Raw genomic sequence first — 13,380 nt, forward strand, 5'->3', positions numbered from 1 at the left:
CAGAGATCGCTAGAACACTGCCTCTTCGAACTACGGAGCAAACAAGCCTGAGGATGCAACTTATGAGAAAGGAAGAAGATAGAGGATCCACTCCCAATGTTATGTCTTGTCAAACATCCCTCCTTAGCCATAAAAAGGAACGGGGGAAGGGAAGATGTGCCGGCGTCACGCACGAAGACCCCCGGTGCAGGAAGGGGCGGGCGGCAGCGGGGAAGGGGCTCTGGGTGGAGAGATGCCCGGGGGACCGAAAAGGAAGCAGGGAAGGAGTTTCAGGCTGCGAGCGCGGCTCGTCCCTACCCGCTGAGCGCATCCTGCTGTCCTCGCCTGCGGAGCCGGTCGGCGGCGCTCCCGGCCCCACGTTCCCGGTGCGCGGCGGCGGCGAAGGTGTCGCCCGCTCCTTCCGGAGCGCGGAGCGCCAGCGGATGCGGTTGCTGTGGCCCTGCCGGGCAGCACCAGACAGCCCAGAGCCACCGCCGCCTTCGCACCCTGCGGCCATCCCGGCGGGAAGGGGCGGCAGGCGGGTAGCCGGGGAGGGCACGGCTCGGCCGCTGGCGGGGAAAAGCTTCAGCCGCGGAAACTCCTCCTTCTGCTCTCCCTCGTCGGCCCGGCCGCCTCAGGGGACACGGCGATATCAGCGACGGCCCGACCTTACTCTGCCCGGCACCGTGGGCTGTGAGCTTTGATAACCACGCAGCTGTGTCAGCGTCCCTCTTGCAGACAGCCGCTGCTGCGCCGTGGTCATGGGTAGAGTGAAAGGAACTGGGAGCCACAGGTGAGAATATCCAGTGCCAGTGAGTGTCAGTGAAAATGAGAAGATGGATTTTTTACATTTAACACCCCAAACCACCAGTTACATAACTTCCTGTTATTTCTTGTAGAACAGCAGCAGTGTCTGCTTATGGTGACTAGGAAGAAAATGCTCTGGTGTTTGTGAAGGGCTCCTGGTGTAAGAATGAGCACGGTGTCTGTAGGGGTTGTGTTCTAGGGGTTTTACATGTTTGTTTAATGTTTTCCTGCCTACTGAGTACTGTCCAGGTCATGTGAAGACACTTTAAAAAAAAAAACCACAAAACAACAAACTATCAACCAAACAACTCCAAAAGGAATCAGAACAGATACACAAACAAGACTAAACTGGTGTTGGTCAGCTCTGCCAGTACTGAATAATAAAACAGAAATATTAATGGAACTGTGTTGAGATAGCACTCTGTGCAGATGACAGTGGCCTACTGAGGTATGAACACTCTGCCAAGCAAAATACTGAAAAAATGTTAAAGGACTGCTGAATACTGCTTTTAGACATCTTTGTCAGTTGTATTTTATTATTATTATTTTATGATTAACTTTTTATATCTACTGTAAGCTACTTTTACCTTCAGAATAAAGTAGCTGGATGGCAGCAGGGCTTTTTGTGCTTCAGTATTGTTTTGTAGAACAGCACTTCAAAATGTGCTTGTGCCAATAAATATTTTAATGATTTCTACTATTTATGTTTCTAAGCTCCAGCAAACAAGGCACACTGTGCACTAAATTATTATTTCAGCCAATGAAACCAGGTTTTGTTACATCTGACTAAGTCCCAAAGTTTTGGAAGAAAAAAGAAAGTAATGTCACTTCTCACTAACTTAGCAAAAACTATTTCCATTTTACCTTTATGCAAATAATTGTGCATCTACAACTGAGGAAAAAGGCTTTTTGTGCTTCTGCACAACAAACACACCACAATTCAGTTATGACAAAACACTGCTGGAAATTCCTGTCATAATCTTAATCAATACTACTGATATAATTACAGTAGTATAAATTACAGTCAACTGATACAATTACAGTATAAATTACAGTCATCAGTTTTGACTAGAAATGCAAAACACAACTTCCAAGTCAAAGTCACGGGAATGAGATTTATTAACTCCCACAAAAACATCTGGTTTGCACAGCAGAGATTGCTCCTTTACATAAAAGGATTATTGGTAAATTAGCATGATCCTTTTAGCTGTATACATTCCTCATGTTCCATAGCAGCCTTAATAAATTATCCCCAGAAACTGGCTGCATCCAAGCTTGACTTAATGTTGTGCATATTTTCTCGACGTTGTTTGGTGTAAATATTTGCCTCCCCTTTTTGCAGCCGTTGCTTCAGAGCAGACTTTTGCTGTTTCGTCAGCTGACGCTTTATCTTCTGTTTCACCAGCTCCTACAAACAAGTACACAATTTGTCATCAAAACTTCTTTAAGTCATTTAGCAACACAACATGACATGATATCAGAATTTTTTCAGGTCCAGCATGAACATTCATGATTCATGATGTTCACCCTTGACTGTAGAAATGAACAGAGCTTTTTTCTTGTAAGAAAATCTTAAAACAGTTCAGCTGAAAGAGGAGATTCTCTGCTATGGACAAGGTCTGCATGGAGTGCTGTGTGTATGCTCTGATAGTCTTCATTATAATAAATAGCATTTTAAATATTTTTATAATTTTGAAGTTAAACTTCTGGTGTGTTCCCTACTGAGATGCTAAATGCCACACCTTTCAGTGCACAATACAGGCCTTACACAAAAATGTAAAAGCTGATTATACTGCAGAACATTCCACGCCCAGCAGCAATTATTTGGTTTGTGCTCTTTTTTTAGCACCCTGGTTATTCTGAAGTTTAGATTACAAAAATATGACTGATTCTAACAGAAAACAACAACTCTGTAACACAAGTGTGGCTAAGAGAGATGGGGAATTAGTGATTTATAATTCCTCCCTGAGGTTTTCCCATTCTATCAAACTGGAGTAGTTCTACAAAATCTCATCTGTTACTTGCACCTGTGGCTCATTCTGAGCTCTGCTCTCCATTGTGATGGCAGTATCTGCCCACCACAAAAACAAAGCCATGCTTTTGTAGATTGTGGAATGGTCCCAGCTCAATTGCCACATTGATGCCAAGTGCACACTTGCATATTTTTTTCTTGGAAGAAAAAGAGAAATCAAATTATTTTCATCTATTTAATCATGGTGGAGTCATATCTTGCTGGAAATCTGCTAGAATAAACTCTGCAAGGCAGATACCATTATGACATGTAATCTAATGTAAATTCACCAAATTCTATTGCTGAACTGCAGCACTTGGTGTAAAGACTCATCAGTCTTTCCACCATCACAACCTACATGTGTTCCAAAATTCCTGATACCAAGTAGACATGACACCTACAGAAATCTTTCAGAAAAGAATGTGAAGAAATCTCTAAGAAGAGAGGTGAGAAAGGCAAAATTAAACCTAGACTCAAGTATCCACATTTGAAATAAAAATACTAATTGTGGCTAGCAACTGAAATGGATGATCTGATGCTGTTAGTGCATTAACATAAATTAGTTATTGGGTAAATGAGAGTTGTTAGTGTTGATATGGAGCTTCAGGGAGAGACTAAAAAGCAAAATATGAAGGAGAGTGCTGGAAAGCACTCCCTGTAAGCAGTTACAGCAGTATCAGTCCTATTTTTCTGTGGGAATGGAAATACACACTGGAGAGATAGATGGTAAACATTTTTAAAGATGATTCATGCCAGAGAAGAACTTCAGAAACAGGTGCTAACAGCTATGTGCAATTTAAGGTGGTCTGAGGGTAAACTAGATGATAACATAACAAACTAATATTTACCGGTGGAATGGTTGAACAGCTTCCAACACTTCTGACTGATGTGATGCTCTTAGTCCTTGTTCTGTGCTCAGCAACAGGAACAATACACTCTTCATTACTGAAACACATAAATCAATGTATTATCCCACTAGCAAGATAAACACACCTTTGCCCTTATGAGCACCCTGTTTGAGTCTTCACTTTCTGCGCTACAACTTGAAAACTTGCAAGAGAACATGCAAGTTTTAAACATTAACACTGGATGTTCAAGACAGGTACTTTGTGAATGGAAGAGTTTGTTGCACAACAGCCATGTAAATATCAAGCAGAAGAACAGAAACCTCAGGGTACTAAAACACTTCAGATCCTGCACAAGGTTTTGACAATATTTAACGGAAAAGCAAAAGCAAATTAGGAGAAGTATGATCTCTGCATCCACATACATGCTGGGTTGGCAAACTCAAGAAATATAATTTCACACACAAGGGGTTAGTCTGAAGGCAAGCAGGAATTTCTAAGTATGTCAGCAAAGGAATTAAAAGCCAGAAAAACATACAGTACAATATATTTGAATAAAACACTCCAAGGTGCTTGTTCTTGATCACTTCAGCTGAGTGAGTAGCAGAACATTTGCCTTTTGACACAAACCATCTGAATTATAAATTTCCTCATGGAAGTTATTTAGAAGTAGTATTTTAACATCAAGAACTACTTAATTATCAATATTTGCTCAAATGAAGAAAAAGGGGGAAAAATCCACCACAGAAAATAGACTGGTCTTTGAAGTGCAAAACTTGTTTTCTCATTAGATAATACAACAGAGCTGGACAACCATACCACCAATAGGAAGGGTATTTATTGTTATATTTTCAAAATAAATTGAATTTTTAGTCTTCAATTGAAGCAAGGATAGCTGAAGAGCAGTCCTTCTTGAGCTACTTGACACATTTACATTTTTGGGAGCAAGAAAAGGGCCAGACTTCTAGACAGTAAATGTGAATCTTTACCTGTAATGACTGAATTCCTCATTTAAAGCTGATGAGTTGACCAGCTCAGGGCACTCGTCTTCGTTCTCCTTACCCTCACAGCACCCTCCTTGACCTGCCTGACCTTCCAGTTCAGCAGCATTTTCAGTTAGTCTTTTGCCCTTAAAAGAAGTAATTGCAGAACTCTCTGCATCTTCACTGGGCTTCCAAGGCACAGCTGGCCCTTCAGCTTCTTCCAAGGCTGAACTCAACTCTGCCATATTTAGTCTTTGTGTATTTTCACTGCTTTCAGCTGTATCAGCCTCTTCCTCACTGCTGCTTGCAGCGTTGTCAGATGCTCTGCTTTCAGAGAAATCACCCACTTCACATGTGAAGTCTTCACTATTCTGTTCATTTTTGCTGAAGAAACTGAGCTCTTTCTCAGCATCCTCTGCAAGTTCTAACACTTCTGTATTGTCATCCTCATCAGAACCTGGGGGGTAAAGCAGTTCACCATCTTCCTGCATCTCCTTTGCATAGCCACTGGCAGCAATCTCTTTATCAAGAGAACACTCTCTCCTGTGAAAAAGGAGTGTTTTCTTTTAATATGCAAAATTTAATAAGCCAAGTTACCAATAAACTATTGGGTTTAAAATGCTAACCAAGCTAGACTAAAATTACCCACTAGTAACAAAATAGATACACTGTTGAAACACACAAAATACACAATGGTGCTGAGCTTTAGGTGAAATACTAATTTAGAATATAATCCGAGAGAAGAAAACTCCTCCAGAAGATGATTCCATCTCCATAACCTGCATTTATAGTTGTTTTTTTTTTTTTTTCAGGAAATGTTTCTACTTTAGCAGGAATAACATTTTGGTTTAAGTTCAAATCATGCTTAAGCAGACAAGAAAGGCTGTTTAAAGCGTGGAACATACAAAGGTTGTTTAATGCGTGGAACTCCTAAGGAAAAGTGCTCAGGATGAAATAAAACTGTTTTCATTGTAAGAGTTTCGGACTCTTTACACAGTTTCAGTGTAAGTTTCGTTCTTAAAATGAGTGAAAATTAAATTTAGTTTTCAGAAGGAGCAAAAGACTTTAGGAAGAAAAGTTTAAATTTAACAATCCCTTAGGAGGCAGTCACTCTACTTACAAGCAATTAAAAATAATTTTAAAACAGAAACCCAAATTAATCCTCAATATATTAGAACTGTTAAACTGTTAAGTAAAATCCAACAGGGTGACTCTGCATCACTGTTAAAATTTCCTGGACATTCACCATTTGGATCAAGCTTTCATGTTGACCTCTCTTCCTTGGTTGCAAGAAGACAAAGAAGACAGCAGAGGGCTTTAAAGCACACTTGAAAACCACTTAGAGTAACTTTGAAGAAAACACAACAGAAATGAGAAAAATGTAACTTAAAATTACATTAAAAAATAAAAATAGGCCTATTTTTTTATTTCTCCCACAGGCATCTCTCACAGGAATCCACTTTTCTCAGAAAACCAATATTAGTGCCATATGTAGAATGCAAATTCATCTGGTTATTTCTACCTGATGTCTTTGAAGGTTGGGAAGAGCTCACTCTCATAGTTGAAGCGTTTCTTGAAGAACTCCCTAATACAGTTAACATCTCTGTTAAAATACCTGTAAATAATACAGAATTGTACAAATAAAACATCAGTGAAGTCTATTGCAATAAGAAGCATTTACCCTGCATGGTTTTATTTGAAAATTATTTCTATGAGTGATCTCAAGCCAAAAGGCTAGGAAGGGAAAGTGGATACAGTTAATTTCTGAGTGTTTCTTAATCAAACAATATTATTATCTCTCAGAAGTAATTAATCACATATTTATTCTGCAGAGACATTTCTACTCATTCTTTGTTTGGAACATTATTTGTGCTGCATCACAACAATGGCAGAAAAAGATTCAGGAGAAGACTTATGGAAACAAGTCATGGTTGACTGTTTGTTGTCATCAGCATTTGTCAGATTCACCTGGAAAACACCTTAAATCTAAACCTACCATTCAGCATTTTCATGTGATGTTGACATCATCTGAGGGAAATCAATCAAAGTGACATGGTCATTATTATCCAAGATGAGATTAAACTCATTGAAATCCCCATGGATCAGACCATGATTGGCAAGTTTTACAATCAGGTCCATTAATTCACTGTAGACGGCAGCAGGATCTTCCACTTGGCGCACCTGGCACCTGAAAAGTTAAGTAAAATTAAATAATCTGAACCTTGAAATGCTTAATTTAAAAATACAGATAAAGTATACAAAATACACCTGACAGAATGCCAGAGTAATTCAAATTAAAAGGGCCCTCAGATCTCTGGTCCAGCATCCTCTTGAAAGCTGAGTCAAATCTGAGACCAGACCAGAGTGCTCAGGTCTCTTGTCTAGTTCGGGTAGAAAACTTCTGGGAATGGAGAGACAGTGAAACCTTTCCAAGTCAACTTGTGCTACTGCCTCTCTGTCCTCAAGAGGAGAAAATATCTCCTTATATCCAGGCTAAACCTCACCTGAACTCACTCACTGCTGAAATTCAAATGGCCCGTGGCATTTTCTTTTACAAAATCAGATTTTCTAGATTATGTTAGGAAAAGAAATAAAACTAAACTTCCACTGCCACAAGGAACTTGAAGTGTTCTGTTTATATAATGGATGTGGAATTATTTAACAAATGAGGGTGGGAAGTCTTTTTCACATTATTCTTCAACTGTTTTACTTTGGAATTAATTCACTTTTGATTAAACTTAAGATGTTGAATCCTATACAAGAGAATGGACCAGTTTGTTCTATAAATAGACACTTTAAATCTCTGGATTAGACCTGTGTTATAGTATGAAAGAGACAGGCCTTTTGCATTCAAAAATAAACCAATCCTTCACCTACAAACCTCAAAAATATTTAATGTTTCTATTTGGGGAAACAATAGAGGTTGGAAAACTCAAGCAAAATAATCTTTCTCAAAGGCGCAAAACCAGATTATATGTGGTAGTCTATATAAACAGTGCAGAAGTGAGTTACAAACTCACCTGTATTAACAGAGCAAGGATCACAAAGTGGAGCTCAGAACATGAGTGATATTAATACTCTATATGTGAATTAAGATATTGAATGTGCAATTTCTGTGTAGAAAACAAGGAAAAATCATAGCCCTGTTACTTTTTCTAAGGTTGTCAGGGTCTCTGTAACACAGAGAATTCAAGCTTCACTACTTACAAAGGATATCCATCAACAAGTTCCATAACAACTGCATGCCTGTTGTAGTCTATGGGCTTTGGAACAGAAAATTCTCTGTCATGCAAAGCCTGGAAAGAGACAACACATTGAAAAATTAAAATTAAATAGTTAAGGAAACATTACACATATTGACAAACCCACACATAAGATAAGCAGTACATATCACTGTGATAGCAGCACATATTGCCCAAATCACATGCCTAGGAAGGAAAACAGCCTCCCAGCCACTGGAACTCTCACTGCAAAGACAATAAAATTCAGAAGTTTAGACACTGAGTGCACTGCCTACAGTTTAATTATTGTGCAACTGGAAGAAAATCACAACAGACTGGAGAAATGACAGAACCTTACCTGGTACGTTAGCCTGTGGAATCAGTAATAGAAATAGGAAATGGGGTGTTTGGCATTAGAAAACAATTCTACACTAAGCTGCTGCTAATACATTCCTGCCTGATTAGTCAACCTATGCTCAGTTGCTGTGAACACAAGTATGTGCTTGTTTGTGTGTGTGAACACAAGTTCATTCCTAAACAGTAATAATCAGCTTTATACCACACTGAAAATTAACCAAAGGTAGGTCATAATATTCTGAAGCTCTCCTGTTTGCATTTTCTAGCACAAATTTAGTCATTCACTGGATTCACTCAACTTTTTAATGGGTACATTCTGGTTTTACTCATTCTATTGTTACCAGTGAACTTGTCTAGAGAGTCCCAAGTTATAGCAACATAAATGCAGTTTTTGTTACTTAAGTATTACTGCTTTTCAGCACTCAATTAAACCTCCCTCAATCCTCTGCTCAGGGAAACTGACCCCCACAATTACATTCCTACAAATACTGACCACATAAGGCTTTACCAGTAGGACCACCTGGACAGAGGTTGTAAATGATAGTGTTAGTTCTTTCTCTCCCTGTGGAGGACACTGAGACAATTCATCATGGTTCTTTTTTTACAAGAACAAGAAAATAATTTCATATATATATTACTCCTGAAGAACACAAAAGGAGAAACGAACACTAGGTTTTTATTAATAATTAGTTTTCAGATATCATCTTTCATCCCTATACAATATTTGTGGGTTTTTTTTGAAGCAGGTAAGAAACCACAGAATTCAAGATTAGCAGTATAATGAAATCTTTTCTCACAGATCAAAACACCAGTTTTGATCTGAAACATTTCCCTCAACAGCACAGCAACAAGTGAAAGCTTGGTAAAATAAAAAACAGGTTAATTTTAAGAAGTGACAACTGCTTCCTGGTTTATGCAACAAAGTTTGAAGGAAAAACTGCAGAACTGGTGATATATAGATTATCTATACATAAATAACATCATTAATTTGAAATTCTCTCGTGATACCTGAATCTGTTCCATGTGATTTCAATGGCAAAGCTTAATTTTGGCACTGGGAAGTGCACAAAGCATGTTGCACTGAAACTTTCTGAAATGTATACTTTAATACATTGAGGGGAGAGAAAAAATGAAGCATAAATCCATGAGGGGAGAGAAAAAATGAAGCATAAATCCTACCAGTACTGCGAACACAAAGTGATCAAAAGACAGCCTGAGAGGGATCTTCCAACCTGTCCCACCATTGCTAGCTCTGTGTGAGTGGCCACCTACCTTCATGTAGGCAAACTCCTTCATTGCTGCTATCCGGGACAAGTACAGCCAGGACATTTTATGCCTGTGCTTGTGGTAGTCACGTTTGTTTTTCAGGTTTCGGAAGGAGGTTCTCCCCAGCCGGTGTAACTTCAGTGCAAACTGTTGCTCCTCTTCATTGGCAACAATATAAATATCTAGAAAATACGTAACAGCACAGATCCAAGAAATTAACCACATCTAACAAGCCAGATGAAAAAGTGCAGTGAAAGTTTGTTACCTCACTCCTCACCCTTTCTGATCTGCAAGTTTTAGCAAAGGCAGCTAATTACATAGTGTGTATTAGAAGTTTGAACATGAAGAAATTACTTTTTTTAAGAGTTCATGGTACTACAATAGAAGAAGTGCAGATGGGATCTGAAGTTTCTTCCAGTGCTCTGGTGTTCTTAACCACATCCTGTAAGAGTTTCTCCTTCCTGATGAATGGACAGACAACTCAAGGGATAAGACTCTTAATTTAGTGTTAACAAATACCTTAAATTTAATTTCTAGCGTTTGCCCCAAATAATCGCGGTCTCCAATTACAGAAGTCACATTCTGTGTCAAACTACATGAACCAACAGGTTCCTGAATAACAGGAACCAAGATAGTGTTCCGATAGTTTTGAGCCTATTTTAGTTTACTACCTTATTTTTCAGTGGGATGAAAAAGCTGAAATTACCTTTTTGCTAAATGGTTTGAAACTCTTCACAAAGCACAACACAAGCAGCACCTGCCTGAAAAGTACCTTTTTAAATAATGAACTAAGAAACTAACAAATTGGGCAAAATGCAATAACACTGTTGTAAAAAAAATACTCAAATGTAGCCAGAAGCCTCACAGAGCACTTGAACATGCTATGTTCACACACATCTTGGTGTTTGACAGATTAATTTATCTGCCTGTCCAGAGGAAAACTCTCCAAGTTTCTAGCAAAATATCTGCAGTATTACAGATGTGTTTGTTTTAAAAAATTATTTAAAATGTCATTTTATTTTACCTGATTCTTTGCCAACACCCATCTGGTTCCCCACAGAATTGATGACTTGTCGGGAAGAGAGCGTTTTCAGAGCCAGGTAGTCATATCCTGCATTAGTTAACCGATAACCCTGGACAGCTGGGTAAAAATAAAATACATTTCACTCCTTCTTATGCATATATCACATTTAAAATAAATCTCAATTTAGTCTTGTTTCTTGTAGTACATAACACCCATGTAATATTTCAGCCCTTGGCTCTTACCAGCCCCGTGTGACTGAATGGTGAAAATATTTAAGTTGGATTGAGCAACCCTCAGTCCTCTGAAGAACTGGGACAAAAGGGAGAGGCATTTCCCATAGATATCCCCGCTGTGTTTGCAGGGCCAGATCCAATTAAAAGGCTGGAGGGAATGGGGAAAGGCCTGCACAACCTTGTCATATGGCAGATAATAAATACTGCTTTAGCAGCTGTTCCTGAGGCAGTGAAATGCCCAAGGATTGTGCAGTCTGTTCCAGAACTATGACAATATCACTCACTTGGGCTGATTCCTACATGCACTGGAACACTGCTTCAAGTGATGATTATTTTTTTTACCTTATTCTAGCAAAAAAGAAAGTTAACTGTTCATCTTTTTTCTGTCTCTCACTTCTAAAGATACAATCAGACACAGCATCTGGTGCTCCACAAACCCACATTTCCAGGCTGAGTCCAAGAGAAGGAAAAACAACCACTCTGGGCACTCCTACATCCTAACCTGTTGGGCAGGTACCAGGTACTGTGAGGCACAGTATAAGGGGACAGGATAAGGAAGAGGGGTCCAACACAAAATTTAAACTCACTTTTAGTTCGTTCGTAAGCCAGAAGTTTGTGCTTCGCCAACTCTCTCAAAATTTTATTACAGCCCCCATGTTTAAGGCTGGCAATGGAAGCAATTAAGCTAGCAGGAACTATTTCATGGTTCTTCATGCCCATTTCCACCTAAAAGAGTAATTAAAAACAGATTTGTCAGCCCTATGTTGAAGTACAATGAAGTACAGATCTTGCCCAAGAGTAAAATCCCTTTTCAAATAGGCAATTTTTAAAAACTACAGATTTTAAGACTTAACTTTCTACATTTTAAGCCTGAACAAAGCTTTCCATTTGCTTCATTGCTCCTTGGCAGTTTACGTACAGCCCACCCAGGGAAGTTCTTCAGTGCCAGCCACGACACGAGTAACTAATTAGATTTCAGTCCCAGTCCCGGGGAGCAGAAAGAGCAGAGACGCTGGGGATACTACCTCACCTTGATGGGTCTGCGACTACCCGGGCATCCCCAGGGACTTCCCTGGCATCCCCAGAGAACCCCCAGGCATCCCCAAGAAGTCCCTGTCACTCCCCATTCCCCCCAGCCGAGCGGCCGAAAAAGATACCGGCCCGAACCCTGCCTTCCCCAGAAGAGGCCAGCACGGAGGCCCAGGGGAGGCAGCGGCACCACAGGCGGGTCCCTCCCGCCGCGGGCCGCGACACCGCCCGCCCGGCCCAACCCCGCTGCCCGTGCCCGCTCACCGCGGTCAGCACCCTGAAGTGCTCCCGGGACAGGTACCGCAGCATCACCACGTTCAGCTTCCCCATGGCCGCAGCGGCGGAGGAGCAGGGACGGGGAAAAGAGGAAAAGAAGGAAAAAGATCAGGAGAAGGATGAGGAGAAAGATGTGGCGGGTGAGGCGAAGGAGCGCATGCCGCGCATGCGCAGCAGCGCCCTGGCTAGGTCCTGGCAGCTGCGTGCGCTGCCGCGCTCCGCCGGGTCCCGCTGCGCCCCGCCCGTCACCGAGCCGGGAACCCGAACCGAAACGCAGCGTAACTCTGCTCCGAGCTCGGCGGGACCCTCTTCCATGCCTCCCTGCTGCGGGGGAGTTTTTGGGACGCCCGTGCAGCTGCCAGGACCTGTTCCCCTAAGGAGGCCTTCTCGCTCGTCACGTGACGCTGCGGAACTGTGTGGAATGTCCGGGAGCGGTGGGGTCGTGTGCCTGGGAAAGAGAGAGCTCTCTTCTCCGAGGATAACCCGGTGTTGCCAACCTATTTCAACACAAGTCCAGACGTTTTGGCAATCTAATGTAGAGAAAAACTCTTTGATCTTCATTTACACTTCATAGCGAATATTTCACTAGGAGAAAGTGAAGAACGTTCACGTTCCACAACTTAGACACCCGTAAAAGCAAGTTTTGAATGCCAAAATGTCAATACTTGTTGCAGTTTCCTTCACGTTAACATACTAGAACGTAATCTGGTGTATTTCTTGCTCTCCCTTTTTTTTTTCTTCTTTTTCCCCCACTGTCTGTAGTAGGTATGAAAATAAGAAGGGAAGATAATTTTAATTTCTCTCAGTCATCTGTGTTCAGCTCTCTATTCAGCTATTTTGAAAAAAGAAAAAGAAAAACCCGAATAAAAACAATCCAAAGAGCAGAAGACAGCCCTACCAGGTGCACATATTGTGAACAAAGACTACTCATATTTACTATCTGTGATCTCTGACTCTTGCATCCCTTGTAGACTGTACGCTTGCTCATTGAATTTCCATCCTTTATTGTGGATTGTAAATTTTAGAGACTCTGTAATTGTTACAGATTACAGGAAATTTTAATTTGTCTGTCTTTGTTTTCATCTACCTGCTAATGCCATGGTCAGTTCTCTCAGATGAGTCCATTTCATAGACAGACAACAGGAAAAATGCTGAGCTGCATCCTCCAAGGAACTTTGATTTTGGCCCAATTCCTCATCGAGCTGACACAAAACAAGCATTCCCCTTTTCCAGGCACATCTAGTAGCAAATGAAGACCATTTTTTTCTACTCTTTACTGGGTTTTTTATTTTTTTAAAGAACTCTTGTCTTTCCTGCCTTGCTCTGATTCTAGAGCCATGAACTGAGAC

General features: G+C 40.7%; 1 protein-coding gene across 1 annotated transcript; it reads right to left on the reverse strand.

Annotated features, from left to right (window-relative positions):
• Positions 1-1,881: 1,881 nt before the first annotated feature.
• RIOK2 (RIO kinase 2) lies at positions 1,882-12,203 on the reverse strand. Its single transcript, XM_053931858.1, has 10 exons — positions 12,020-12,203; positions 11,314-11,452; positions 10,494-10,610; positions 9,476-9,651; positions 7,833-7,921; positions 6,622-6,813; positions 6,148-6,240; positions 4,632-5,168; positions 3,646-3,742; positions 1,882-2,194 (listed from the first exon to the last, which is right to left on the reverse strand). Exons 1-10 carry the CDS (start codon positions 12,083-12,085, stop codon positions 2,033-2,035), a joined length of 1,668 nt encoding a protein of 555 aa, XP_053787833.1. The 5' UTR covers positions 12,086-12,203; the 3' UTR covers positions 1,882-2,032.
• Between the last annotated feature and the right edge of the window lie 1,177 nt (positions 12,204-13,380).

The sequence above is a fragment of the Vidua chalybeata genome, chromosome Z, assembly GCF_026979565.1.
Source record: "Vidua chalybeata isolate OUT-0048 chromosome Z, bVidCha1 merged haplotype, whole genome shotgun sequence".
In the NCBI taxonomy this organism is placed as follows: domain Eukaryota; kingdom Metazoa; phylum Chordata; class Aves; order Passeriformes; family Viduidae; genus Vidua; species Vidua chalybeata.